Below are 27,288 nucleotides of genomic sequence, written 5' to 3'. Positions count from 1 at the left end.
TTAACTCTGCACAAAACCTCGGCCCGCCTTGGCCGGGCCCAGTGAAAGGCGCTCCGGGGCGGGGGCCCTCGGGGAGGCTGCCCGTGTCCTCGCCCCAACCCAGCCCCAGCGAGGAGAGGGGCCATCCCCGGGCCCGCGCCAGGCCCCAAGCCGGATGCCGGCTTCCAGTGAGGAAACTGAGGCACAGGGCTTGGTCATGCAAAAGGGGCCGGAGCGGCTGGGACTGAGACCCGTTCCTTCGCCGCGGTCCGCATGGGTCCGTTGGCCAGCACCGTGCTGGCTGTTTTAATTTGGTTGCCGATATATAAAAATCAGATTTGACATTAAAACTGGGATTTTAATGTTTTAAAAAAGGAGTTGTCTGGGCCACTGGAATCCTGATTTCTCACTTCGCTGGAGGGGGTCGCCCAGCCGCGAAGCCTCCCACCCACCGCTCTACCAGGGCGGAGGTCGGTGGCTGGTGTTCCAGGGGGCAATGCTCCTCCGAGCCCCGATCACTTTCAAGTGGGAATAAAAGTAGCTGTGCGGCCCCGAGCGCGGCAGAGACGCCGAGTGGGGCGCTGCCTCCGTCCCCGCCAAGGCAGCCCCTCGCGCCTGGCCGCCCGTGGGGCTGACTGCAAGGACCCTGCACCCAAAGGCGGCTCCTCGGACCTGGGATAGTCAGGGTGGGCTTCCTAGAAGAGGTGGCCGCTATGGAGGAGGAAAGGTTCTGGGCAGCAAAAAGGATCCGTTTGGGGCCGCTGCTTGTGGGTAGGAAGGCCCCGGGGTGACGCCGCTGTCCCTGGTCCTGACAGTCCAGCGGTCGCGCCTCTCCCAGAGGGGAGGTCAGGGCGAGCAGGGGCAGGAGGCCTGGAAGGTTCCCGGGGCGCGCCGCGGACCAAGGCCTGCAGGTCCTGCGCAAGAAAGCCAGGCCGGCCCTGTCCCAACGCCTTTCGGCTTATTTTCCTATCCAGTGCCGAGTCTTTAGGAGGTGCTATTTATATTTCTGTCTTGAAAAATACTTCCCATGGTTCACCCCTGGCTTCTTCGCTTTTGACGGTTTTCCCTCGTTGGGGACGGCGCCGCAGGGGTGGGGAAGCCCGGGCCGAGCCCAGACGCGGGCGCAAGTCTGGAGAAGCGCGCGCGGCCCCCAGGAGGTGAGAGCCGGAGGGAGGTGTCCGCCCTCGGCGCCCCCCCGGGAAGGGGAGGGCTGGTTTCCGCTCTGCCGCCGCCTCCGAGGCGCAGGAAGCAGCGCATTTGTCTCCGGGAACCCCCCCACGCCCCGGCCACCCAGCCCGGGAAATCCACCCGGGCCTCCCGGCCCCGCCCCGGAGCCCCGCCCCGCCCGCCGCCGCCGCCGCCGCCGCCGCCTCCGCCGCCCTCCGCTCCGCTCGGCTCGGGCTCGGCTCGGGCGCGGGCGCGGGGCGCGGGGCTGGGCCCGGGCGGAGCGGCGGCTGCTCCGGACATGTCGGGCCCTCGCGCCGGCTTCTACCGGCAAGAGCTGAACAAGACCGTGTGGGAGGTGCCGCAGCGGCTGCAGGGGCTGCGCCCGGTGGGCTCCGGCGCCTACGGCTCCGTCTGGTAGGGGCGGGGCAGAAGGGGTGCTGGGTGGGGGCCAGGCCGGGCCGGAGAGCGCGTCCCCTCCTCGCCCGCGCGAGGTTCTCGGCGTGGGGAGGGGCCTCGCCCTGCCTCCGCCCCCGGGCGCCAAGCGGATCTGAGGAATGAATGGTGGGGGGGGCGGGTGGCGGCGTAAAGAAACTTTCCAAGCAGACGCCGTTACCGGGAGGGAGGGGGGTCCTCCAGCCTCGCCCGATTCGGACCTCTCCCCACCAGGCCTGAGGCCTTGGGGGTCACAGCTGGCGTGAGGGTGGGTCTCACGCGACCGAGCCCCGAGCCACCCTGATGTCCGGGCCCCTAAATGTCTGAGCACCCACCTGAGATTCACTGAGTCGGGTCAGGCAGCCCCCCGGGGTCTAGCGGATGACCCTCCCCCGGCCGGGGTGGGGGCTATTGTCTGAAAAGGGAAGCCCTGCTCCCGGAAGCCAAGATCTCTCCCCCTGGGATGGCCTCAGACTCCCTCTCAGACCACAAACCCCACTTAGGCCCTGGGGCCAGAGGACCTGGCCTGGGGCCCAGGAAGACGAGAGAGTCTGGGTGGGGGAGGGGGGTCGACTGGGCCAAGGCCTCCGTTAGACCCGGGTAGCCAGGGCTGGAGGGGCTTAGGGTGAGGTAGTTACCGGGAGTCCTAAGTTTCAGCCTCCATGTTGACTGGGAGGCTGATCATGGGTACAGGCTTTGAGAGGTGCAGCTGAGTCCTCACCATGGCGAATGCCTCTTAGCTGCTGCCCACTGGGGGGTCCTGGTGGGGCTCGAAGGCAGAGGCAGCCAGGGCAGAGCGTTGCCCCAGGCACTTGCAGGTTGGAAGTGGGACCTCTAGGCCTACCAGAATCGGAGCTCAGGAGCCAGCATCAGGGGCCGGGGGTCCCAGGGCAGGCTGTCTTCTGGCGTGGTCCCTAGCCTTCCATCAGAAGCTGCAGGTGGGTCATGCTAGCCATCATGCCAGCACAGATCTGTCTTCCTCTTTGAGACCTGAAGGGCAGGAAGAGGGTCTGGGACAGCGTGGGAGTGGCCATAGGGGACTAGGGTGGGTCCTGGCTGGACTCCCCATCTGGGAGTTGCTGAGAGGTGTCCGGTTCTCTGAGTGAGGCCTGGTCTCCCCCCTTGCACCTCTGGCCCATTTTCTCAGTTCCACTGCCAAGGCTGCGGGCCGGGTGCCAATTCCCCGTCACCTGACCGCACAGATGCAATTGAAAACTTGCTGCCCCACGTGCAGGGCCACTCCCCTCACCACCTCAGGAGCACCTTTCCCTGGTCATAGGCTGGGAGCATGGCTGCCCCAGGCACCTCGACCTGCGCCTATGAACATCCCAGACCCAGCGGGAGCCGCCCCTGCTCCCCTTGTGTGGGCATGGGGGGGTGGCCTCAGCCTCCACTTGCTCTGAGACAGGATCCCAAGAGACAGAAGTGGGAGGGAGAGAAGAAGCAAGTATCAGCCAGAGGGAACAGGCTGTGCAAAGGCCTTGCCTTTAGCAGGGCTGAGGGCAGTGGGACATGGGAGGGTGGGATGAGGGTCACCTGCAAAGGGAGGGTGGGCTCAGGAAGCTGGTGCAGGGTAGAGGGTCTGGACCTCTGGGAAGTGAGGCCGGGCGAAGGGCTGTTCTGTGGGTCCAGCTGACGCCCTCAGCTGTACATCACCTTCTGTACAGGTTTTGTTCCAAATAATGATGCAATAAACACCTCTGACCAACTTTTCCTCCGTATTTTGAACATTTGGAGGCACTGGGGGTCCAGGGGCTTTGAGGTGGCTCTAGAATCCGCCTCTGTGAGCCTCCTGGGCCCATGGGGTCTATGGGGCAGAGGGAGGCCCGTCTGCTGCAGGTGAATGCCAGTGACTGTTTTCCTGCTGTGTTTTTCCACGCTGGATGGGGGGGCCTCTCCCAGACTTGCTTTGAATGGGGGCCCCTGGTTGACCGTGAGAATCAGTGGGGCCAGGGGACAGAGAAGGCCGAGGACCTTGCGGGGTGAACACACGCATGATGGTCCAGCCCCAGGGGCTACTTCCCAGCAAGCGCGGAGGGGGTAGGCCCGAGGGGGGGAGGCCGAGCTGGGGCGGCGGGGCCGGGGCAGAAAAGCCCCACGGCTCCATCCCCACGGAGAAGCGGCGAGAGGGGCGCCGCCCGGGTCCACGCGCGTGCGGCCGGGAGCGCGTGTGCGCGCGTGCGTCCGCCCTCGGACCCCTCCCGGCACCGCCTCACTCGCCCGCCTTCCAGTTCGGCCTACGACGCGCGGCTGCGCCAGAAGGTGGCGGTGAAGAAGCTGTCGCGCCCCTTCCAGTCGCTGATCCACGCGCGCAGAACGTACCGAGAGCTGCGGCTGCTCAAGCACCTGAAGCACGAGAACGTGAGCCGGGGGCGGGCCGTGGGGGAGGGCGCGTGCGGGGGCGGGGCCGCGACGCAGCCAATAGGTGGGCGGCCCTGGCGACGGGGCGGGGCCATGGGGGGGCGCGGCCTGGCGCTGGGGGCGTGGCCCGGGGGGGCTGAACGACAGCCGGGGGTTCGCCGCCCGGCCCTGACGCCCCCCGCCACCCAGGTCATCGGGCTTCTGGACGTCTTCACGCCGGCCACGTCCATCGAGGACTTCAGCGAAGTGTGAGCGGCGGGGCGGGCGAGGCAGCGGGGAGCGCGTTCGCGGAGGGCGGTGGGGCCCTGTCCTGACGCCCTGACCCCGCCCCAGGTACTTGGTGACCACCCTGATGGGCGCCGACCTGAACAACATCGTCAAGTGCCAGGCGCTGAGCGACGAGCACGTTCAATTCCTGGTTTACCAGCTGCTGCGCGGGCTGAAGGTGGGGCGCCCTGGGTTTCGCGGGTCCCCTCGCGGCGGGGGGGCGGGCGGGCCGGGCCCGGCGCTCACCACGATCCCCCTCCCGCAGTACATCCACTCGGCCGGGATCATCCACCGGGTAGGTGCGGCCGCAGGGTGAGGGTGGGGTCCAGCAGGGCTCCGTCCCAGCCTCCTGTGCTCACGCTCCGCGTGACCTGCAGGACCTGAAGCCCAGCAACGTGGCTGTGAACGAGGACTGTGAGCTCAGGGTGAGGCCCGCGGGCAGGGGTGGGCAGGGCGGCGGCGGAGCCCGTGCGGAGCTTGAGAACACCTCCTGGTCGCCCCAGATCCTGGACTTCGGGCTGGCGCGCCAGGCAGATGAGGAGATGACCGGCTATGTGGCCACGCGCTGGTACCGGGCACCTGAGATCATGCTCAACTGGATGCATTACAACCAGACAGGTGCAGGGGGAAGGCCTGGGGGGGACAAAGGCCGAGGGCCTCGTCTGGCCCTCGACTGGCTCTGCATGCCAGGTCTTGGGGAGCAGGCAAGGTCCCCAAGAATGTGGGACCCACATTCAAAAGTAACCCTTCAGAGGCCGCTGGAGCATGATGGGTGCTGGCCTCCTCTGGCCATGCAGCTATGGGCCTCCCCCTGCCTAGGGGGGTTGGGTATGGCAGAGGAGGGGGTCTGCCCGTCTTGGGGTCTGGATGTGACTGTGGGTCTCCTGGAGGAGGGACTTGGGGTGGGCACACTGATGGAGGCCCCCTCGCCCTCGCACAGTGGATATCTGGTCCGTGGGCTGCATCATGGCTGAACTGCTCCAGGGCAAGGCCCTCTTCCCGGGAAGCGACTGTATCCTTGGCCCAGGTTGGGGAGCAGGGTCAAACAGGGCCCCTCCTGTAGGGTAGGGACCAGCGCTGGCCCCTTCTGGCGGGTCTTGCCTCCTCTGCCCCCCATGCCATGCTACTTTGGGCTGGCCATCCTCACCTATAGGAGAGCGGGCTCTGGGCAGCGCCCCAAAGTTTTGGGTCTGGGGGCCCAGGAGAGGTCTGTGGCTGGCCCGTGGGTGTTTCCTGAGTGACACAGACATTGACCAGCTGAAGCGCATCATGGAAGTGGTGGGCACACCCAGCCCTGAGGTTCTGGCAAAGATCTCCTCAGAACACGTGAGTTGGTGCCCGCCAGCCGGCAGCTCCCTCTCCTGGCCGAGCCCCCAGGCTCTCTGGGGGAGAGGGTGGTGTGGAAATGCGGGGACCATATGGGGAACATGGGATGTGGTGGGATAGAGCCTAGAGCAGGTGCTCAATCCCCGCAGGGGAAACAGGAGAAGGGGGAAGACGTTCCTGACACCAGGGACAGTGAGTGCAAAGCCATGACCCCAGCAAGCAGTGCCTGGCCAGGGCAGTGGGGGTGGGCTGGGTGGAGGGAGTGTACTTGGACCCAGCTCCTGCAGGCATTAGGGGCCAACTGAGGAGCTACAGCCACCAGATTCTATATGGAGGGGGTCACTGGTCTGCCTGTGCCCTTATCCTGGCCTGTTGGAGTGAATGAATCTGGGGGCTTGCCTAGAGAAGCCCCAGTTTGGGGCCAGGGAGGCAGAGAGTCAGCAGCCTCCCCAGGTGTTCTCGTGTGCCCCCAGGCCCGGACATATATCCAGTCCCTGCCCCCCATGCCCCAGAAGGACCTGAGCAGCATCTTCCGTGGAGCCAACCCCCTGGGTGAGGACTGCCCTGGGCTAGACTGGGCTCCATATCCTGGGTGAGGACTGCCCTGGGCTAGACTGGGCTCCGTATCCTGGGTGAGGACTGCCCTGGGGCTAGACTGGGCTCCGTATCCTGGGTGAGGACTGCCCTGGGGCTAGACTGGGCTCCGTATCCTGGGTGAGGACTGCCCTGGGGCTAGACTGGGCTCCATATCTGGCCCTGGATGCAGAGCTGACCCCCCTCCCCGCCACTGGCTCCCCTGCAGCCATAGACCTCCTTGGAAGGATGCTGGTGCTGGACAGTGACCAGAGGGTCAGTGCGGCTGAGGCACTGGCCCACGCCTACTTCAGCCAGTACCATGACCCTGAGGATGAGCCAGAGGCCGAGCCCTATGATGAGAGCGTTGAGGCCAAGGAGCGCACGCTGGAGGAGTGGAAGGGTAGGCATGGCAGTGGCTGGGGGTGGGTCCAGGGGGCTGCGGGCTCCATTTCCCCAGAGGCAGGAAATGCCCAGTTCCTCTCCAGACTGGTCAGGTGTGGAAGGGTGTTCAGGTGTCCAGCACAGGCTGGGGGCGGGGCAGGGGAGTGGCACAGGGCAGGCTCTGGCTCCCAGACTCTGTGCTGAGGCTGCTGTCACAGGGTGGTGGGCCTGGGCTGGGTGGCAGGTGCCAGACAAGCAGGTGGGGGGCCGGGCTGTGGGAGGCACAAGCTCACCCCTTCCCTTCACCTTCTAGAGCTCACCTACCAGGAAGTCCTCAGCTTCAAGCCCCCAGAGCCACCGAAGCCACCTGGCAACCTGGAGATTGAGCAGTGAGGTGCTGCCCAGCAGCCCCTGAGAGCCTGTGGAGGGGCTTGGGCCTGCACCCTTCCACAGCTGGCCTGGTTTCCTCGAGAGGCACCTCCCACACTCCTATGGTCACAGACTCCTGGCCTAGGACCCCTCGCCTTCAGGAAAATCTACACGCATGTATGCATGCACAAACATGTGTGTACATGTGCTTGCCATGTGTAGGAGTCTGGGCACAAGTGTCCCTGGGCCTACCTTGGTCCTCCTGCCCTCTTCTGGCTACTGCACTCTCCACTGGGACCTGACTGTGGGGTCCTAGATGCCAAAGGGGTTCCCCTGCGGAGTTCCCCTGTCTGTCCCAGGCCGACCCACTGGGGAGTGTCAGCCTTGGGATCTCTTCTGTCCCAGGGCTTTCTGGAGGGCGCGCTGGGGCCGGGACCCCGGGAGACTCAAAGGGAGAGGTCTCAGTGGTTACAGCTGCCCAGCCTGGAGGTAGGGGGCTGTCCTGGTCACTGCTGAGACCCACAGGTCTAAGAGGAGAGGCAGAGCCAGTGTGCCACCAGGCTGGGCAGGGACAACCACCAGGTGTCAAATGAGAAAAGCTGCCTGGAGTCTTGTGTTCACCCGTGGGTGTGTGTGGGCACGTGTGGATGAGTGTGTACTCCCCGTGTTCATATGTTAGGGCACATGTGATATGCATGTGAATCTGTGGGCGCCCAAGGGCCAGCAGCCATGTCTGGCAAGAAGCTGGAGCTGGGGTGGGCGTGCTGTTGCCTTCCCTCTCCTCAGTTCCTGATGCCTTGAGGGGTGTTTCAGACTGGCGGCTCCAGTGGGCCAAAGGGCAACCACATGAGCATAGGCAGGGGCTTTCTCCTTGGATATGGGACCCACAGCAGGTTCCTGAGGCTGGGGGTGGGTGGGTGGTTTGACCTTGAGGACGCTAAGGCAGGCAGCACACCTTGATGTGGACTTGGACTCGGACACTTCTGCCCCGCACCCTGGCCCGCTCTCTACCTCTGTCCACCGTTGTGGCCCTGCAGCCGGAGATCTGAGGTGCTCTGGTCTGTGGGTCAGTCCTCTCCTTGTCCCAGGATGGAGCTGATCCAGTAACCTTGGAGACGGGACCCTGCCCAGAGCTGAGTTGGGGGTGTGGCTCTGCCCTGGAAAGGGGGTGACCTCTTGCCTCGAGGGGCCCAGGGAAGCCTGGGTGTCAAGTGCCTGCACCAGGGGTGCACAATAAAGGGGGTTCTCTCTCACTTGGCTTGTATCCAAAGGCTACTCCAGGCCCTGCTGCCCCCACCATCCCTGCTGCTGGGCGTGGGGGGAGTGTCTGGGTCATCCTGCATCACTCGCCTCCAGCTGGCCAGATCCCTCAGGCCCCCAGTCAGACCAGTGGCCATCTTCTGGCACCCTCCCTGCTCCCTGGAGGGTCTGAGAGCCCAGGGGGACCAGGGGAAGACGTGGCTGATGGGCGGACTCTGAGGGCACAGGGTGTGACAGCCACCCAGATGGTGACCCCAGCTGCCCTGTGGGGATGTACTGGGCAGGCTTGGCTTTGGGCCAAGATCCAGACACCCCCCCCTACCCCTCAGTGGTCAGGGAAGCTGGCTGGGGGGAAGTTGGGTGTCTCAAGGAGCAAGGGTCTGCCCATCCCTGGGTGGGGGCTGGGCAGGGTAGGGAAAATAGCTTTCCTTTCCTTCCTGGTGAAGGAAAAAGGGGCCATTTTAACCCAGGGAATGTGCGCGCTGGTCCCGTTCCCACTAAGTGCTGTGGCTTACGTGTGGGGGAGGGTCCAGGCCATTCGGGGTCAGGCAGTGTCTCTAGGGACCAGGGACAGTCTGTGCCCTTGCTTGGGTCTTGGGTAGGGGTGGAAACCATCTGGGAGTTGGGGGCCTCCTGGGGCCTTGTCAGTGTAGTGGTCAATCCTGGGGGAAGTCCAGTGTTGGCAGTTGGGGGTGGGAGCAGAATGGTGACACAGCCCCACCTCAGAAGCCTGGTCGGTGCGGGGCCTGCTGGACCCCTGAGCCCCACCATGGGGAGTAAGGGGGATAGCGGAAGCTGGGCTTCCTGGAAGAGGTGGATGAAGTGCCACAGGCAGCCCAGGGCACAAAGGGTGTGAGCCACAAGCAGCTGTGGTTTGGGTGGCCCTGGGCTGCCCCGCTCACTGGGTCACAAGCTGGTGAATGCCGCAGAGCACGGCCCAAGCCCAGGTGTAAAGCTACTCCCGCCCTTGAGCGGCTGAGCTGCTGATTCATGGCAGGAGGGCGGGGCAGAAGGCCCTAGGGATCTTGTTACCCACCAGCCCAGTGGGCTCCTGGGGTGCCCCCACATCCCTTCTGAAACCCAGGTTCCTGGGCTGGGGAAGGGGTGTCAGGGTGGGGCTTTGCCCTCCGGAGCATCTGGTCCAGGATGGGGCCAGACCTATGGGAGGACGATGCCCACACAGAAGGGTCAGGCTGAGGGCCCCAGCAGGTCCCCATCCCTGCTGGAGAGAGTGCAGCCACTCTCAGCCTGGGCTTTGCAGGACAGGCAGGGGTGGGATGGGCAGGGGCACCAGTACTTGCAATGCTTGGAGCAGGCACCCCACAGATGGGGGGAGCAGGGGGAGGAGCTGGGGGTCCAAAAGAGCCCACAGGGACCTATGGGACTGAGAGGCCCGGGGTCAGTGGCCACAGGGGTGGGGTTGGGGATGCAGCCTGAGGAGTTTGGGGGACAGACCCCTCCGTGTAGAAAGAGGAATACAGGCAGGACAGGTGCAGATGGACCCCACGTTGGGGGACGGATGGATCAGGCGCAGTGGTAGGGCATCCTTGGGGGTGGCCTGGGAAGTTGACTCTAGGAACACAGGGCTCAGCCCGACTTGCGGCTGCCGATAGAAGTCAGCGCTCAGGCTGTCAAGGATGGGCCCTGCGCCCTGGAACCGTGGGGAGTTAGGACTGGAGCCCGGGGCGGGCGGGGGGCTCCTGCTGAGAACCCCCAGGGCGGGAAAGTTCAGCCAAAGGGGAGAGGCTGGCAAGAGTATCTCCGCGCTGCGTCCGGCCCTTTATGGGGACGAAGCTGCGGGGCGGCGCTCCCCTCCCCCTGCGCTTCCCCCCAGGCTCCGGCCCTCCCCCGGCGGCGGCCGCCTCGGGTTTCCTGAGGGGCCGGAGGGCGGGCGAGGGCGTCACGTGCGCGCCGCCCGCGGGCCGGTTGGTCCCCGGGCGGGGGAGGGGCCGTGCGCGCCGGGGTCGGGGTCGGGCCGGGGTCTGCACCTGGGACATCCCTGAGGAGGGAAGGGCCGGGAGCAGGAGCGCCCCAGCATCGGGCGGGCGGGCGAGCGGCGCGGAGCCGGCCGGGGACGCGCGCCGAGGGAGCCCCGTCCCCGGTCGTGGGGGCACCGCCCGCAGGCTTTGCGGGGTGGGCAGCTCCCGGGCCTGCCATGAGCTCTCCGCCGCCCGCCCGCAGTGGCTTTTACCGCCAGGAGGTGACCAAGACGGCCTGGGAGGTGCGCGCCGTGTACCGGGACCTGCAGCCCGTGGGCTCGGGCGCCTATGGCGCGGTGTGGTGAGCGCGGGCCGGGCGGGGCGGGCGGGGCGGGCGGGGCGTGCGCGGGGTGCCCGGCCTTCCCGCTAAGCGGTCCGCTCCGCAGCTCGGCCGTGGACAGCCGCACCGGCGCTAAGGTAGCCATCAAGAAGCTGTATCGGCCCTTCCAGTCCGACCTGTTCGCCAAGCGCGCCTACCGCGAGCTGCGCCTGCTCAAGCACATGCGCCACGAGAACGTGAGTCGCGCGGCCCCGCTCCGGGAAGGCGCCGCGGCCTCGGCTTGGTTCGGCTGGGCTGGCTTCCCCCACCCGGCAACCCCTCCCCCAGGCAGCCTGCTGTGGGGCGGGGCGGGGGTCGGGCCGAGGGTCCCCAGGGAAGAAGGAGAGCAGGGCCCGTCTCTCCGGGGGAGACGACTCCCCCAACGGCCATTCCCCATCCTCTGCCAGCCCCGGGAAAGACTCAGCCCCTTGACTCGGCGCTTCAGCCAGGCTCTGGTCAGGGGACACGACTTGGCCAGGCCCAGGGGATCCTCCAGGCCTCACGCCAAGCCTTGCCCCCAGCCAGGAAGCCCGCGGTGAGAGGATGCTCCCGGCGGGAGGATTTTCCTGGAAGGGGCACCTTCCCTCTTCCCCATCCGGGCTCCTTTCCAGCCCCTCTGTGAAGCCCACTCTGAGTCTTCCGTCCCGGTGGAGGAGGAGGAGGGGGGCGGCAGAACTCAGGGAGTGTGTTGAACCCTCAGGAGCCCCTGGGGGTGAAGGGTTTAGGGAGCTGCTGTTTGGGGGGCACTGGGCGTGGTGGCCGCCTCACAGATACCCTCCTGTGCGTTGTGGGGGCCCATCGTTTCCAGTCCTGCCCGTGAGATGCCACGCACAGCTGCCCTGGGCCTCTCCCATGGCAGTGGCTGGCTGTTAAGAGCCCGATCTCTCTGCCAGGGGTGCTCTGGTTTCTGGATACAGTCCCACCTGTCCACTGCCCCCCATGTCACTCCTGCCCTGCCCCTCGTCTGGGCCCAGCCTGAGGGCTGGTGGTCTGGGCACCTGGACCCTAGTTACAGGGTGAGATGCTCTGGACCCTCCTGGGTCATCCAAGCCACCGGTGCCCTGGGAGAACGAGTCCCTGCGTCCACCAGCAAACTGCCCCATCCCCCGGTTCCTGGCCATCGCCAGTCCCTCAGCCCTTTGGATGGGTCATTTTCTCTGAGGCTTCCCATGCCCACACTGACCCCAGCTCACCACCCCAGGCCCTTCGAAATCCATATGCAGTGGACACCAGCCCTGCCCCCGCCTCGACACCCCCATCACACCCAGCCCTGCCCCCGCCTCGACACCCCCATCACACCCAGCCCTGCCCCCGCCTCGACACCCCCATCACATCCAGCCCTGCCCCCGCCTCGACACCCCCATCACACCCAGCCCTGCCCCCGCCTCGACACCCCCATCACACCCAGCCCTGCCCCCGCCTCGACACCCCCATCACACCCAGCCCTGCCCCCGCCTCGACACCCCCATCACACCCAGCCCTGCCCCCGCCTCGACACCCCCATCACACCCAGCCCTGCCCCCGCCTCGACACCACCGCACCCCCCCCGCCCCCTGCCCATCACACCAAGGCCTTGCCCCAGGACTGCAGCCTTCCCCACGGCACCCTGCTCCCACCCACCCACTCACCCACCCGTGCCTTGCCCCATCCAGCCAACCGCTCTGGGGCTTTTGTTTCTTCTTTTTTTTTTTTGTTTTGAGACGGAGTTTCGCTCTTGTTGCCCAGGCTGGAGTGCAATGGCACGATCTCGGCTCACTGCAACCTTCACCTCCTGGGTTCAAGTGATTCTCCTGCCTCAGCCTCCTGAGTAGCTGGGATTACAGGTGCGCGCCACCACGCCTCGCTAATTTTTTGTATTTTTAGTAGAGATGGGGTTTCTCTATGTTGGGCAGACCGGTCTCGAACCCCTGACCTCAAGTGATCTGCTCGCCTCGGCCTCCCAAAGTGCTGGGGTTACAGGCCTCCCAAAGTGCTGGGGTTACAGGCGTGAGCCACCGTGCCGGGCTCCACCGGGGCTTTTCTTTAGCCACCGCCCCACTGTGCTGGGGTCCCCGCTGTGCCTGTGGGTCCACCCCCTGGGCTCCTGGTCTGCAGCTGAGGCTCTTTCCCTGGAACCCCATCTTCCTGGGAGACTGAAGCTCTGTGAGACCACGTGCCTTGCTCAGCAGGGGAGGAGGCTCTGCCACAGGCCCCAGTTCTGCCATCCCCAGGCCGCCTCCCTCTCCAGGCCAGCCCCCATACCACAGAGGCCAGGCCAAGTCCTGTGGCCCCTAGCCCACAGGACCCTGCTCTCCGTCTTCTGCTAAAGCACTCTCCCGGGCACCCTCCAGCTCTCATGTCCACAGTCTTTGCTGCTCCCAGGCCTCCCTGGACACCCCCTCTTTGCCTTCTCCTCCTCCCTCCACATTCTTGCCCATGGCTCTGGCCCACGTGGCTCCGGTGGAGCTGTCCTTCCAGCTTGTGTCCATTCTTACCTCACTCTGGCCGGTTCCTACACCATGGCCAGGAGGACGCGTTTAGCATCACACCCCCATTTAAATCGTCCCCGTCTCTTGGGATCAAAGCCAAACTTTCACCTGGTGTGTGCTGCCCTGCCGGCTCCCTCTGGTCTCTCCTCAGCCCCTCCGTGGCCTGGGCCTCGGCCACCTGGCCTTCCTCCCTGTGTTCTTCAAACTATCCAAGTGTTCTCTCTCCTGCCTCGGCCACTCGGTGTGTGCCCTCTGCCAGGTGTCCCGCAGCCCACACATCTACCTGCCCCTCCATCCTTGGCTGTGCAAAACTCCAGGTCTGCCTGGGACCCTGTCACCCCAAAATGCTGAGGTGGCAGTTGTCACATGACCTGTCTACTGTCCATCTCCCCAACCAGGGGTGCTGTGGGGACCAGGTCTGGTGGGTCACGGTGCTGTCTGCCTGGGCCTCACCAGCAGAGGCCTGGCCTCTTTCCATAGCGCTGTCCCCACCCTGGGCCTGGATCTGTTTGGTTGGGGTGAAGAGGGGTAAAAGGGTCAGGCGGCAGGAGCCCTTTTGGATGGTTCGGAGCCAGCCCAGACTCCGGGTTGCCCCTCCCCCAGAAAATCCCGGCTGTCACCATCCAAAAATAACCTTTCTGTGGGTATGTGTGCCAGGGCTGGGCCACACTGCCAGTGGGCAGAGCCAGGCCCTTTGGACAGTGGGGCATGACAATGACAGCTGCAGAGGGGGTTTCCTGCCCAGAGGGCTGTGCCACTCTTGGGGGGTACCCCAGCCCGTGTCCTCTGCTGTACTCTCAACCCTATGTGGCCCCCCCAGGTGATCGGGCTGCTGGACGTATTCACTCCTGATGAGACCCTGGATGACTTCACGGACTTGTGAGTGCCGACCTGGGCTGGCCACTGGGCACAATGGGTGTTGGGCAGCTCTGGGCACTGGCTTCAGGTTCTTGGTTGGCATGGGGTTCTCTTCCTGCAGCCTGAGTGGGGGATGCACACTGCCCACCCCCTCCCCATACCACTGTCCACCCCACGCCCTCCCCAACATGGTCCTGGGACCCACGGGCACTGGCACAGCTGGGCAGAGCTGGGGCTGCTGCTTCCCTCCACGCCTGGCACCTGGGCCCTCTCCAGCACCGGAGGTGTGAACCTTGGACCTGACCATTTGTTAACAGGAAGGTCCCGTGCTCAGGACCCTGGCACCAAGTGTGTGGCCGGTAACTGGAGCTGCTGACCTTTTCCAGCGGGTGGGGGAGAAGCGGTAGGGAGGACCCACCCTGCCCCTGCCCTGCAGCCAACCACCCCGGGACTCACACCTTGTCGGCCAAGAGTGAAGGGCCAGGCCGAGGAAGGCCTGGAGAGGGTAGCAGGCGCCTCCCGCCTGACTTGAAGAGGTCAAGTCAGTGGCCTCTGGGAAGGTGCTAAATACCATTCTCCTGTGTCTGTCCCTACCGGCCCAGCCGACCCCTCTGACCCAGATGCCTTGCTGCGCCCTCATCGCCCCCAGGCACCTCCCTCATTTCTGGCACAAAGTTCTGAAGTTGAAACCTGACTGCCTCCCTCCCCTGCCTGTGAAGACTCGAGCCTTGCTGCCTCCACCACGCAGCCTCAGCCCCTAGCCTGGCACACAGGGCGCTTCAGCAGAGGGTTCAAAAACCCCAAGAGCAGCCTCCTCCCTGCCTGACAGTCCTCAGGGTGGGAGGGGGGTGTGAGCGTTGCTGGCAGTAACAGTTGGGGCAGGATGGAGCCTGGCACTGCAAAGTGGGGCTGCGAGGACGCCGAGGCCAGTGGGGACAGGTGCTGCAGGGCGACCTTCCTGGGGGTGCCTGCTGGATCTGGGACGGGTCTGAGCCTGGGCCTGCTGGGTGGGTCTCTGGGATGCAGAGGCTGGCTCTGTCCGCTGATGGCGCTCCGGCCCCTCCCACAGTTACCTGGTGATGCCGTTCATGGGCACCGACCTGGGCAAGCTCATGAAACATGAGAAGCTAGGCGAGGACCGGATCCAGTTTCTCGTGTACCAGATGCTGAAGGGGCTGAGGGTACGGGCCCTGGGGGAGGCTGCAGGGAAGCAGGCAGGGCCTTGGGGCTGGGCAGAGGAGGGCCCTGTGGCTCTGAGGTCTTGGTGTGCTGAAGCCTGCCAAATCCTCTGCCCCCGCAGTATATCCACGCTGCTGGCATCATCCACAGAGTGAGTCCCGGTGGAGGAGCCGCCCATCAGCCCTCCCCCAGTGCAATCCCCCCGCCTCCACGTCCCACCTGTGAGGATCTGATGGGGTCTGGGGGCTGAGCCACGCCCCATGCACAGCCCCTGGTGGGAGCCTGCCTGGGTGCCCAGGTACCTCGGTCTGTCCTTGAAGGGCTGCAGAGAGCAAGGGGGCCAGGTCTGGTGGCCCCATCTTTAGGTGCCACCCAGGCTCTTGGCTGTGCCCATGCTCGGGAGGGTGGGGCACAGTAGCCACCTTTCCTCTGCCCCCAGGACCTGAAGCCCGGCAACCTGGCTGTGAACGAAGACTGTGAGCTGAAGGTGTGTGCCGTCTGGCAGGGGGCCCTGAGGTGGGGCAGGGGCCCCCTCCGGATCTGCCCATCTATCCACCTGTCAGGCCTGGGCAGGGGGCCAAGGCCCCAGGCTCTAGGCAGTGGCTGAGGAGCTGGTGGGTGGGTGAGCCCAAGAGGCAGTGGTACACAACATGCTGTACCTGCAGCGGGCGAGGGTGGGAGGCACCCCCAGGCCTCTGCCTGGTCCAGGACAGGGCTGAGGCCTTGGCGGGCAGCAGGTGACAGCAGGGAGAGGGGAGCCCCAGGGCACCTGCTCCGTCCCGAGGGCTGCTGGGCTTGGTGCACTGGCCAAAAGGAGCAGCTCGGAGCAGTTTGGGGTCCGAGGGCATGGCCTCAAGTCCTCGAAGGTTGTCAGGAGGCCCCAGCTTGGGAGCTTCAAGTCCAACCCCCCTGGGGTCTCCTGGACCGTGGGTGGCCTGTCCGCTCCTTGGGAGTCCCCTAGACCCCACCTCCCCAATTCTTCCCACAGATCCTGGACTTCGGCCTGGCCAGGCAGGCAGACAGTGAGATGACTGGGTACGTGGTGACCCGGTGGTACCGGGCTCCCGAGGTCATCTTGAATTGGATGCGCTACACGCAGACGGGTGAGAAGCTGCCCAGAGATTTGGGCCTTTCAGCCTGTACCATCTGCTTCTCCACTTCTTCACGGAGAGCCCTGTGGTGGCTGCTCCCCAGGGAGGCTGTTGAGCTGGGGTGGGAGCCGGGCAGGTGGGCTGTGTCGGTGTCTCCTCCCTCCCCGTCTCATCCTGTCCCCCTGCCCACGGAGCTGACCAGGGCTTCTATCTCAGTGGACATCTGGTCTGTGGGCTGCATCATGGCAGAGATGATCACAGGCAAGACGCTGTTCAAGGGCAGCGACCGTATCCTCCAGCAGCAGGGTGGCACCAGGGGCGGGTGGGGATGGCTCCTGCCCAGGTGGGGGGGTTCGGGGGAGTGGGCATGGCTCCTGCCTAGGTGGGGGGGTTCAGGGGGAGTGGGGATGGCTCCTGCCTAGGTAGGGGGGTTCCAGGGGGGTGGGGATGCCTCCTGCCCAGGTGGGAGGGTTCCAGGGGGTTGGGGATGGCTCCTGCCCAGGAGGGGGCAGTGGGGGCCCTGATCTCTGGCCCCCGAGCTGTGTTCCTGACCTCGGTGCAGACCTGGACCAGCTGAAGGAGATCATGAAGGTGACGGGGACGCCTCCGGCTGAGTTTGTGCAGCGGCTGCAGAGCGATGAGGTAAGGGGTGAGTGGGGAGCTGGGTGGGGGTGGGGGTGGGCCCGGGCCTCGGTGTTGGCCCCTCACCCTTTCTTCTCACACAGGCCAAGAACTACATGAAGGGCCTCCCCGAATTGGAGAAGAAGGATTTTGCCTCCATCCTCACCAATGCAAGCCCTCTGGGTAGGGCTGGCTAGTGTGGGGGCCACTGGGTGCTGGAGTGTGGGGCCTCCTGTGGTCTGGCCTGATGCACCTTCCCCAACAGCTGTGAACCTCCTGGAGAAGATGCTGGTGCTGGATGCGGAGCAGCGGGTGACAGCGGCCGAGGCGCTGGCCCATCCCTACTTTGAGTCCCTGCACGACACGGAAGATGAGCCCCAGGTCCAGAAGTATGATGACTCCTTTGACGACGTGGACCGCACACTGGATGAATGGAAGCGTGAGTGGGGGGCGCCGGGCAGGGCCTGTGTGGACCCGAGTGGGGAGCTCTGGGCAGGGCCTGTATGGACCTGTGAGTTGGGGGCTCTGGGTAGGGCCTGTGTGGACCCGGTGGGCCCTGTGCAGGTGGCCAGGCTCAAAGTCCTAGATCCCTGTCCCTGGGATGCAGGTCAGGTGAGGAGGACGGGAGGTCAGAGGGCAGCGTGGGGCCGTGTGGCCTGGTGGAGATGACCTCTGGCTGGAGCTGGAAGATGAAGGGAGGGTGTTCCTGGCAGGCTCAGCACAGAGGCTGGCACAGAAGGAGCCGGAAATGGTGAAAGGCAGCTGTGAGTCAGGGAACCAGGGCCCACTTAGCCCCTCCTGGCCTCCAGACCTGCTGCCCTTCCGCCATGTCCAGGCCAGAGACCTGGGCCACCCTGACACCCTTCCCACGTCCGCTTGTCCCTAAGGCCTCTCTGCTCACACCTCCTGAATCTGTCCTTGCCTCTCCTTGCCCCATTTTTTTTTTTTTTTTTGAGACGGAGTCTCACTCTGATGCCCAGGCTGGAGTGCAGTGGCACGATCTTGACTCACTGTAAGCTCTGTCTCCCGGGTACACACCATTCTCCTGCCTCAGCCTCCCGAGTAGCCGGGACTACAGGCGCCTGCCACCATGCCTGGCTAATTTTTTGTATTTTTAGTAGAGTCGGGGTTTCACCGTGTTAGCTAGGATGGTCTTGATCTCCTGACCTCGTGATCCACCCGCCTTGGCCTCCCAAAGTGCTGGGATTACAGGTGTGAGCCACCGCGCCCAGCCCTCTCCTTGCCCCACTTTATTATCCCTCCCCCCTGGACAACTGTATACCCAAGACAGTCCCCGGGGCCTCGCCTGTCTCCCCCAGCTCCCCTGAGCAGTCCAGACCCCAAACCCAACTGCTGGGGTCCATCATCCCCTATACCAAGGGCTATCCCCTCATCTTGGAGGGCTGGCCAAGGCCTGTGCAGCCTCAGGCTGGACTCAGGGAAGCCTCCCCAGCTCCCACAGCTATGCTGTGGCCTGAGGCTGTGCTGGACCTGGCTTCATTTCTGCTCCAGGATGGCAGGCTGTGTCTTCTTCATGGCTGCATGACCAGCCTGGGGTGGGGGTACCTGGGGACAGTAGCTGTACACTGGGAGCAGTGCCGTGTTTCAGGCCCTGTCCTGGCTCTGCCTCGGGCGCAGGACCTTGGTCCTCCACACTGGCTGGGTGGGGCCGGATGGGTTGAGATTCACCTGTGCTCCTTAGGGCCACGGGTCCCTGGGTGCCTGCAGCAGGGCCTCCACCCTTAGCTGTGTGCGTATTCGTGTGCTTATGAGTTTGGCTTTATTTGATTAAAGGTTTCTGCTGCTAGAAAGATGACTTGAAAGCCATGGGTCATAGGATGCTCTCTGTAGTCCCCACCCACACAACTGTGGCTGGGGCCTCAGTTCCTAGGATAGACTGTGGTGGACACGTCGCCAAGCCCTGGCCACCTCCCCTTTCCCTGGAAAATCCAGATCTAGAGCAATGGCCTCTTCACACAAACCTTCTCTCAGTGGTTCAGACCACATTAGGATTAGAGAAGGGCCCCACGAGGCACCGCCAGGCGTGTCTGTGAGTGACTCCCAGGATGGAAGGCAAAGGCTGACCCCCCTCTCTGTTGTGCCCGCCCCCCCTGCCAGGTGTTACTTACAAAGAGGTGCTCAGCTTCAAGCCTCCCCAGCAGCTGGGGGCCAGGGTCTCCAAGGAGACGGCTCTGTGAAGATCTCTGGGCTCCAGGGTGGCAGTGAGGACCACCTTCACCTTCCTCCTGAGAGGGGACTCTCGTTGCCACCTTGACCTTGACTGGGGTTTGCATCCCGAGGCATCCATCAGAGCAGAGCCCCGGGTTCCATGGACCCTCCTCCCCACAGCCATGACTCTGCTCTTGGGTGCCCATCATGGAGGAGCACCTGAACTTTCTGGACAGGACCTCTGGCTGACCTGGGGATGGCCTCTGATCCCTGGAGCAGTGGCCCACTTGCCTGGTGCCCTCAGAAACCTCAGAGCTGGTGGGGCTCCATATCAGGCCTTGGCCTCTGAGCCCTGCCTGCTCTGGGCCATGCAGAGGAATGACAGAGGGCGGGCACAGGGCACCAACTCAGGGACATCCCCTCTCCTGGGCGACGTCAGTGGACCTTCCTGCACCCCTAGCCTGGAATGTAAATTAGCTGTGTGGTGCCCACGTGGCTGGAAGGAAATAGACCCTTTTGTAGCTCCCTGCTCTGGCTGTGCGTCCTCATGCTGGGTCCCACCTTAAGACCTCCAAGCTCTTGGCCTGCATGTAGAGGAGGCTGGCCTGATAGCTCAGACCCTCAGAGTCAGTAGGGGGGCCTGAGCATCCCATCTCTCCCAGGCCACAAAGCTGGTGCCCACTTCCCCAGGCCTGTGCCAGTGAGCTTCGAACCCCCACCTTAGGGCTTAGCCCCTCTCCTTTTACCAGGTGACCTGCTAATGGCTTAGACTCTAAGCCACTGTGTGTGGATCCTGAAGCCAGACCCAGGGGCAGGGCGTGATGGGGAGGAGCGTTAGGATCTACCCTAGCTCTCTGCACCTTCCAAGGCCAGCAGGTCCCTGGGGGGAGGGGGCACACTGGACACGTTCAGACCCCTCTGGCCCCTGTGGCGAAGTGGTGAGCACCAGCAGGTCCCTGGGGGGAGGGGGCACGCTGGGCACGTTGAGACCCTTCTGTCCCGTGGTGGAGTGCTGAGCGAGGAGGGCTGGGTTTCATTCTTGATCAAACTTCTAGCCCCACCTACTACCGTGCTCCAGTGGTATCTTCATGCCCAGGCCGCCCTCTGCAGGCCACTCGGTGTTTCCAAGGGTGGCGGCTGGAACACAGGCCATGGGCACCTCCGAACCTGTCCCAGGGCAGGGGTTACAGCAGAGGGACCAGTGAGGGGCAGGGCAGGCCAGGCGTCCTCAGTGGACATGCCCACAGCTGGCCCAGCCAAATCGGACCTGATGAGCTACTACGAAAGATAGGCCTTCTCTGCCCAGCGACCCTCATGCCTCTCCAGGGCATCCGGGCATGGGGGACGTGACCACCATCAACTCCGGAGCCACGCTGACTTGTGGCATGGCTGCCGTCCACACTGGGCCCAGCTTCCTGCCATAGGTGGCCTGAGTACTGGGGGCCTCAAAACTGTGTGAGCCAGCTGGATGTGAACTCCGGCGGGGGCAGGGTGGCCCCTGGGCTCCAGGGGGACTCAGGTCTCCTCTCGGGCACCTTGCTCCGTGGCTGTGCCCGTGTCTCCTGCCTTCCTCACTTCCTCTGTCCCCCGCAACTCTACCGCAACTCCGGTCTAGCGTCCCCACCTCCACCGACCTTGACTCTGCCCTTGGGCCAGGGGTCGTCTTGGAGCTAGAACCGGACTCTCACTCCCTCCTTAAACCTCCGGGGCGGTGCTGCGCCTCGATGCAGCCACGACCGCCTCGCCGCGGGCTCCACCCGCCTCGTGGCCTTTGCCCTGCGGACCTCTAGCCCTCCTCGCCCTTCACCCCAGGTCTTCCTGCGCCCGGGCCGGGTGGGCCTTGGGGCTGCGCTGGACCCTGACCCGGGAGCTGGGGCAGAACGGGGCTCTCATGGGCAGGCTCTGCCACGGGCGTTCGGGTGGGGCTGCGGCGACCACCTGCGCAGTGCCTGCGGACCCCGCCCCTCTTGGACGGAATCGGGGCGGGGCCGAGGGGGAGGTGGAGCCGCAGCGCAGCTCCGAGGGCTGGCGGCTCCGGGCGCCCTGGCTTCCGCGCCCACTGGTTGCTCGCTCCGGGGCAGGGCTCGCGATAGCGAGCGGGAGCAGGGCGCGGGGCGGCACCGGGTCCGAAGCGAGGAAGCCGGAAGCCGGGCCCGGAGAGCCTCCCCCTTCGACTGCGGCCTCGCTTGGCGCCTTCTGCGCGCTTGGGATCCCGGAGCCTACCTAGGTTCTGCGTGCTCCCGCCCAGGCCGGTGCCCGCTGCCCGCCTGCGCCCCAGGCGGGTCTCAGGCCCCGGCTGCTCCCGGCCGAAGGTGGGGACGGGCAGTGGCAGGCACCGCTAGCGAGGGCGTTTGGGGACCCAGGGTGACCACAGCGCAGCCATGGGGACCGCGCTTGTGTACCATGAGGACATGACGGCCACCCGGCTGCTCTGGGACGAGTAAGTGGGACCTGGCCGAGGTGGGGTGCGGGGAGGGACCTCTGGACTGAACTCCTCATCTGCCCCAGCCCCGAGTGCGAGATTGAGCGTCCTGAGCGCCTGACCGCAGCCCTGGACCGCCTGCGGCAGCGCGGCCTGGAACAGAGGTGTCTGCTGTTGTCAGCCCGCGAGGCCTCGGAAGAGGAGCTGGGCCTGGTGCACAGGTCAGGACGGGGGCGGGCCCCACGATGGGGGCGGGGGGCGGTCAGCCCACCTATAAACCTAAGAACCTGGGCCTACCCCGAGCCTGCCAGCCTCTAATACAGAGCCTCTCCCTGTGCACCTCGGGTGGGCTCACAGGCTTGAGGAAGTGACAGGGTGGCCACTCCCACCACGAATCCCAGCTCCCCGCCCCCCGCCCCCCTGCTCCTGCTGGTGACCCTGCCTCTCCTGCCTGCCCATGTGCATGCAGCCCAGAGTATGTATCCCTGGTCAGGGAGACCCAGGTCCTAGGCAAGGAGGAGCTGCAGGCGCTGTCCGGACAGTTCGACGCCATCTGCTTCCACCCGGTGCGTGTCCCCGGACACACTCACCTGTGCACACACATGCACGTGCCTCTGCGCGTTCACAGCCATGGCCGCCAACCCCAGCCGGTGTCCCCTGGTCCATACACGTGACATTGCCCTGCACACCTGCTTGCTGGCACTGCCAGAGCCTGGGGCTGGCCTGTTCTGCTCAGCAGCTGGTGTCTTGCAGCCTGGCACAAGTGTGGGTATGGCCTGCAAAGGGCAGCAGGGAAGGCAGGGGGTTCATCTGCGCCCCTGCACCCACAGAGTACCTTTCACTGTGCGCGGCTGGCCGCAGGGGCTGGACTGCAGCTGGTGGACGCTGTGCTCACGGGAGCTGTGCAAAATGGGCTTGCCCTGGTGAGGTGAGAGCTGCCCCTTCCCCTGGCTGCTCCTCTGTGGGTGGTCCTGTGAGGGGCCAGGGCGACCCTGACATGACCCAAATCCTACTCTCACGCTGTAGGCCCCCAGGGCACCACAGCCAGAGGGCGGCTGCCAACGGGTTCTGTGTGTTCAACAACGTGGCCATAGCAGCTGCACATGCCAAGCAGAAACACGGGCTACACAGGTGTGTGCCAGGCTGGCTGCAGGGGTGTGGGCCCAGGCCACACAGCAAGGGGTGGCGCAGGTGGCGAGAGAACCCAGCCAACACCCTCCCATCCCTGGCTGGGCTCCTGGAGGTGGGAGGCCCTGCCCTTCTGCCACCAGCGCTGTCTGTGCCCAGGATCCTCGTCGTGGACTGGGATGTGCATCATGGCCAGGGGATCCAGTATCTCTTTGAGGATGACCCCAGGTGAGCAGGGGTGCAGACACCACCCTTCCCTGCAACCCCGGTTTTTGGGTGCACAGCCTGGCCTGGGAAAATCCAGGGGTGAGATACAGACATGTGCTCAGGCGTCAGCGTTCTACAGGGAGCTGTAGAGCTGTTGAGGGTCCTGACCTCTGACCTCTGGCCCTGGCTGGCTGTTGGCAGCATCCTTTACTTCTCCTGGCACCGCTATGAGCATGGGCGCTTCTGGCCTTTCCTGCGAGAGTCAGATGCCGACGCAGTGGGGCGGGGACAGGGCCTCGGCTTCACTGTCAACCTGCCCTGGAACCAGGTGCCCACCCTCAAGCCCCCTCCCCCTGGGCCCCTCCCCTGCCCCACAGTTCACCCTCAAGCCCCAGGTCCCCACCCAGCCCCCTTCCCCTGGGCCCCTCCCCTGCCCCACAGTTCAGGATGTAGCCTGGGATGTCCTGCCAGGTCGGGATGGGAAACGCTGACTACGTGGCTGCCTTCCTGCACCTGCTGCTCCCACTGGCCTTTGAGGTGACTGCACAGAGGGCTCCCCCAGGGCAGCCGGGTGGGAGGGGGACTTCGTGCCTGGAGTGCGCCAGTGAAGGCAGGAGGAGGGTTATGAGCTGCCCCGCTCCTGTGTGGCTGGGGAGGGTATTCAGGAGGGGATGGGATGGGCCTGGCTCCAGCCCCTCTCTGTTGACCCTCCCCACCCCGGCCTGACCTGTAGTTTGACCCTGAGCTGGTGCTGGTCTCGGCAGGATTTGACTCAGCCATCGGGGACCCTGAGGTGAGGGCCTTGCCTGGCCAGGGAGGGCTTCTGGGGTCCTGGGGCCCAGGTCCCCCATCACACATGGCTCTGGTTCCAGGGGCAAATGCAGGCCACGCCAGAGTGCTTCGCCCACCTCACACAGCTGCTGCAGGTGCTGGCCGGCGGCCGGGTCTGCGCCATGCTGGAGGTGACTGGGGAGGGCACACAGGGAGAGTTTCTGGGCCAGAGGCCTGGGGGTCAGGAGCATGGGAGCCAGGTGCCCACAGGGTATTTGGGAGGGGCGTCCTGCCCAGGATAGAGCCAGGCAGGGGCCCTCCCGGTGACACCCCATCCCAGTGATATCCCTGCCCCAATCATGTCTCCACCCTCCTCCCAGGGCGGCTACCACCTGGAGTCACTGGCGGAGTCAGTGTGCATGACAGTACAGACGCTGTTGGGTGACCCGGCTCCACCCCTGTCAGGGTCAATGGTGCCATGTCAGAGGTGCGAGGGGAGGTAGGGCAGGAGGGGCTGGGGTGTGAGGCCAGGTGTCACGACTGTTGTGTCTCCCCCACAGTGCCCTGGAGTCCATCCAGAGTGCCCGTGCTGCCCAGGCCCCGCACTGGAAGAGCCTCCAGCTGCAAGGTCAGTGTGGCCGGGTGCTAGGCTGCAGGATCCCACCTCGGGCTCCCGTGCAGTGGCTATGACTCCGAACTGTCCCTAGATGTGACCCCTGTGCTGATGAGCCCCAGCATTCTCTCCCCAGAGGAGAGGCCTCCACCTCTGCTGCCTGGGGGTCCAGTGTGTAAGGGAGCTGCATCTGCACCGAGCTCCCTCCTGGACCAGCCGTGCCTCTGCCCTGCACCCTCTGTCCGCACCGCTGTTGCCCTGACAGCACCAGATATCACATTGGTCCTGCCCCCTGACGTCATCCAACAGGAAGGGTCAGCCCTAAGGGAGGAGACAGAAGCCTGGGCCAGGTGGGCAGGGCTGGCCTGGGGAGAAGGATGGGGCCGCATCTACACCTGTGCCTGTGTGTGCCTGACGTGCGGTCACTCCGTGTCTGTGTGTCCCTCTGGTCTGTCCACCACAGGCCACACGAGTCCCTGGCCCGGGAGGAGGCCCTCGCTGCACTTGGGAAGCTCCTGTACCTCTTAGATGGGATGCTGGATGGGCAGGTGGGAGCACCTGGGAGGGGTTGGGGATGCTGTGGACCTAGGGGCAGGGACCAGGATCTGCCAACGAGATGTGGCCTGTCCAGAGAAGGGCTGGGTGGTGCAGAACCACATGGATGTGAACGTTGCCTTCTGCCAGGAACTGTTCCCAGAACAGCCCCAGGGGTGGGGATCACTAGTGTGTCTGACCTTTGACCTCAGCTTCTTCAGTTAAATGTTCTTTGGCAGAGAGGTGAGGGGGTGATTTAAAGTATACATTTAGGCACGGTGCAGTGGCTCATGCCTGTAATAACAGCAGTTTGGGGTGCCAAGGTGGGAGAAACGCTTGAGCTCATGAGTTCAAGACCAGCCTAGAGAACATACGGAGACCCTGTCTCCACAAAAAATAAAAGTCAGCCAAGCGTGGTGGCATGTGCCTGTAGTTCAGTTACTTAGGAGGCTGAGGCAGGATGATCGCTTAAGCCCAGGAGTTTGAGACTGTGGTGAGCTACAATTGCGCCACTGCACGCTAGCCTGGCTACAGAACAAGAACCTGTCTCTCTTAAAAGAAAAAAAAAAGGCCTGGCGCGGTGGCTCAAGCCTGTAATCCCAGCACTTTGGGAGGCCGAGGTGGGCGGATCACGAGGTCAGGAGATCGAGACCATCCTGGCTAACACTTTGAAACCCCGTCTCTACTAATAATACAAAAAAATTAGCCGGGCGCGGTGGCAGGCGCCTGTAGTCCCAGCTACTCGGGAGGCTGAGGCAGGAGAATGGCGTGAACCTGGGAGGCGGAGCTTGCAGTGAGCCGAGATCACGCCACTGCACCCTAGCCTGGGCGACAGAGTGAGACTCCGTTTCAAAAAAAAAAAAAAGAAAAAAAAATATAGACGTAAGCGTCTTATTCACAGAAATGGAGTGATTGACCTTAGTGTAAGAAGACGTGTGGCTGACAGTAGCCACAGAGACACACCGAAGGAAGGGAACTGTGGATCTGTTTACCTGGCTTGGGAGTTGGCTGGTGCCTCATCCTCCACTGTTTATTCATCCCACAGGTGAACAGTGGTATAGCAGCCACTCCAGCCTCTGCTGCAGCAGCCACCCTGGATGTGGCTATTCGGAGAGGCCTGTCTCATGGAGCCCAGAGGTAAGCCTCACTTGGCCATCCTGAGCCTCTGACGGCAGGACCTGTGGGCACCCCTATCCTTGCTGGCCAAGCAGAGAGAGTTCTGGGAATGGACTCTGGACAACGTGAACACCTGTCCTGAGGCCATCTCTTCCTCCAGGCTGCTGTGTGTGGCCCTGGGACAGCTGGACCGGCCTCCGGACCTCGCCCATGACGGGTAGGACTCTCAGGTCTTGCATCTGTCCAGCCATGCATGTAGACGGGCAGGTGATGGACGTGTGCCTGGGCCCCAGGGTGACGGGTGGGTGGGGCACTGCGTGGTACTGAATGGAGCCTTCCTCAGCTGGGGTTTGGGAGAAGGGCTGCTGGAGGCAATGCCAGGTGGGTCTCTAGCACAGAGGCTCAGCAGTCACAGCACCCCTGCCCATGGCCCCATGAATGTTCTTCCACCTTTGCCTCTGCGGTCTGGGCTCAGGAGGGTGAGCAGGGCCTTACACTTACGCACATGTGTCCTGAAAGGAGGAGTCTGTGGCTGAACATCAGGGGCAAGGAGGCGGCTGCCCTATCCATGTTCCATGTCTCCACGCCACTGCCAGCGGTGAGTGACCACGCCACACAGCAAGGCAGGTGCTGGGGAGCCCGTGGATGTGTACAGCTGCTGTTTGCTGGCATTGTCATGATAGCAGGTCTCTGGTCCTTCCTGTCTCCCTGCTCCTACTCCAGGGGCCCTGAGATTGGGAGGTTGGGAGGCCAGAGCCAGCAGGTGTCCGTAGATGAGGAGCTGGGCTCTGCTGTCCTCACAGATGACCGGTGGTTTCCTGAGCTGCATCTTGGGCTTGGTGCTGCCCCTGGCCTACAGCTTCCAGCCTGACCTGGTGCTGGTGGCGCTGGGGCCTGGCCATGGCCTGCAGGGCCGCCACGCTGCACTCCTGGCTGCAATGCTTCGGGGGCTGGCAGGGGGCCGAGTCCTGGCCCTCCTGGAGGAGGTAAGCTGGGCAGGGTGGAGGTGCTGTGGGGTGGGACGAGGGGAAGGACCAGTGACGGCTTCCGTCTTCGCCCCTGGTCCAGGACTCCACGCCCCAGCTAGCAGGGATCCTGGCCCGGGTGCTGAATGGAGAGGCACCTCCTAGCCTAGGCGCTTCCTCTGTGGCCTCCCCAGAGGACGTCCGGGCTCTGATGTACCTGAGAGGGCAGCTGGAGCCTCAGTGGAAGATGTTGCAGGTGAGGCTGACTGCGGAGGCATGGCCCTGCCCTGGGGCCCGGCTCTGCCGCAGAGGTCGGTGGGGAGGGCAGGGCAGGTGAGTGCCTTGAACAAGCTCCAGCGCAGGAGGCCAACTGCGCGCCGCGCCTCTTCCCGGCACCTCCTGTAGTGCCATCCTCACCTGGTGGCTTGAAATCGGCCAAGGTGGGAGCATTTACACCGCAGAAATGACACCGCACGCCAGCGCCCCGCGGCCGCGATCCGGACCCCAAGCCCACGGCTCCCGCGACTCCGGGGCACGGAACCCCGCCCCTCCCCCCGCTCGCCCCGCCCCCTCCCACCCCTCACCTCGCCTCGCCCCCGCCCCACCCATCGCGCCCCGGCCCGTCCCATCGAGGCCCATGCAACCCACCCTCCGTCCCGTCCCGGCCCCTGCGCCCCGCTGCGCTTCGCTCCCCGCCCTTGCGCCGTTAGTAAACATCGGTCAAACGAAA

General features: G+C 64.6%; 3 protein-coding genes across 36 annotated transcripts; all 3 read left to right on the top strand.

Annotated features, from left to right (window-relative positions):
* The first annotated feature begins 1,034 nt into the window (after positions 1–1,034).
* MAPK11 (mitogen-activated protein kinase 11) lies at positions 1,035–8,112 on the top strand. 5 transcript variants are annotated; one of them, XM_063663336.1, is made up of 12 exons: positions 1,035–1,136; positions 3,810–3,939; positions 4,129–4,187; positions 4,273–4,384; positions 4,472–4,501; positions 4,584–4,631; positions 4,710–4,824; positions 5,147–5,218; positions 5,453–5,532; positions 6,006–6,084; positions 6,335–6,508; positions 6,803–8,112. In XM_063663336.1, exons 4-12 carry the CDS (start codon positions 4,292–4,294, stop codon positions 6,880–6,882), a joined length of 771 nt encoding a protein of 256 aa, XP_063519406.1. In that variant the 5' UTR covers positions 1,035–1,136; positions 3,810–3,939; positions 4,129–4,187; positions 4,273–4,291; the 3' UTR covers positions 6,883–8,112. The 5 variants fall into 5 exon arrangements, with proteins under 5 accessions (XP_063519406.1, XP_054326117.1, XP_054326115.1 ...); XM_054470142.2 differs by lacking the exon at positions 1,035–1,136 and adding an exon at positions 1,235–1,560 and having other exon boundaries at positions 6,048–6,084; XM_054470140.2 differs by lacking the exon at positions 1,035–1,136 and adding an exon at positions 1,235–1,560.
* Positions 8,113–10,040: 1,928 nt separating this feature from the next.
* Positions 10,041–19,331, top strand: MAPK12 (mitogen-activated protein kinase 12). Of its 15 annotated transcripts, none has more exons than XM_063663328.1 (13): positions 10,059–10,398; positions 10,484–10,613; positions 13,705–13,763; positions 14,060–14,101; positions 14,812–14,923; positions 15,043–15,072; positions 15,361–15,408; positions 15,910–16,024; positions 16,205–16,300; positions 16,575–16,654; positions 16,738–16,816; positions 16,899–17,072; positions 18,752–19,331. In XM_063663328.1, the coding sequence occupies exons 1-13, from the start codon at positions 10,274–10,276 to the stop codon at positions 18,829–18,831; spliced, it is 1,170 nt and encodes a 389-aa protein (XP_063519398.1). In that variant the 5' UTR covers positions 10,059–10,273; the 3' UTR covers positions 18,832–19,331. The 15 variants fall into 15 exon arrangements, with proteins under 15 accessions (XP_063519395.1, XP_063519399.1, XP_063519393.1 ...); XM_054470137.2 differs by having other exon boundaries at positions 10,067–10,398; positions 16,229–16,300; XM_063663329.1 differs by lacking the exon at positions 18,752–19,331 and having other exon boundaries at positions 10,049–10,339; positions 16,899–18,745.
* Positions 19,332–20,816: 1,485 nt separating this feature from the next.
* On the top strand, positions 20,817–27,288 carry HDAC10 (histone deacetylase 10). 16 transcript variants are annotated; one of them, XM_054470130.2, is made up of 20 exons: positions 20,817–21,242; positions 21,311–21,445; positions 21,694–21,790; positions 22,055–22,152; positions 22,251–22,355; positions 22,512–22,580; positions 22,761–22,887; positions 23,031–23,096; positions 23,293–23,352; positions 23,432–23,521; positions 23,711–23,817; positions 23,891–23,958; positions 24,080–24,293; positions 24,407–24,491; positions 25,523–25,614; positions 25,754–25,810; positions 26,113–26,191; positions 26,397–26,579; positions 26,662–26,814; positions 26,964–27,288. In XM_054470130.2, exons 1-20 carry the CDS (start codon positions 21,184–21,186, stop codon positions 26,985–26,987), a joined length of 1,968 nt encoding a protein of 655 aa, XP_054326105.2. In that variant the 5' UTR covers positions 20,817–21,183; the 3' UTR covers positions 26,988–27,288. The 16 variants fall into 16 exon arrangements, with proteins under 16 accessions (XP_054326105.2, XP_054326103.2, XP_054326106.2 ...); XM_054470128.2 differs by having other exon boundaries at positions 20,822–21,242; positions 24,038–24,293; XM_054470131.2 differs by having other exon boundaries at positions 20,844–21,242; positions 21,718–21,790.

This window comes from Pongo pygmaeus, chromosome 23, assembly GCF_028885625.2.
Source record: "Pongo pygmaeus isolate AG05252 chromosome 23, NHGRI_mPonPyg2-v2.0_pri, whole genome shotgun sequence".
Taxonomy (NCBI): Eukaryota; Metazoa; Chordata; class Mammalia; order Primates; family Hominidae; genus Pongo; species Pongo pygmaeus.
The sequence above is the reverse complement of the archived record's forward strand: the minus strand, read 5'-3'. Positions and strand labels throughout refer to the sequence as shown.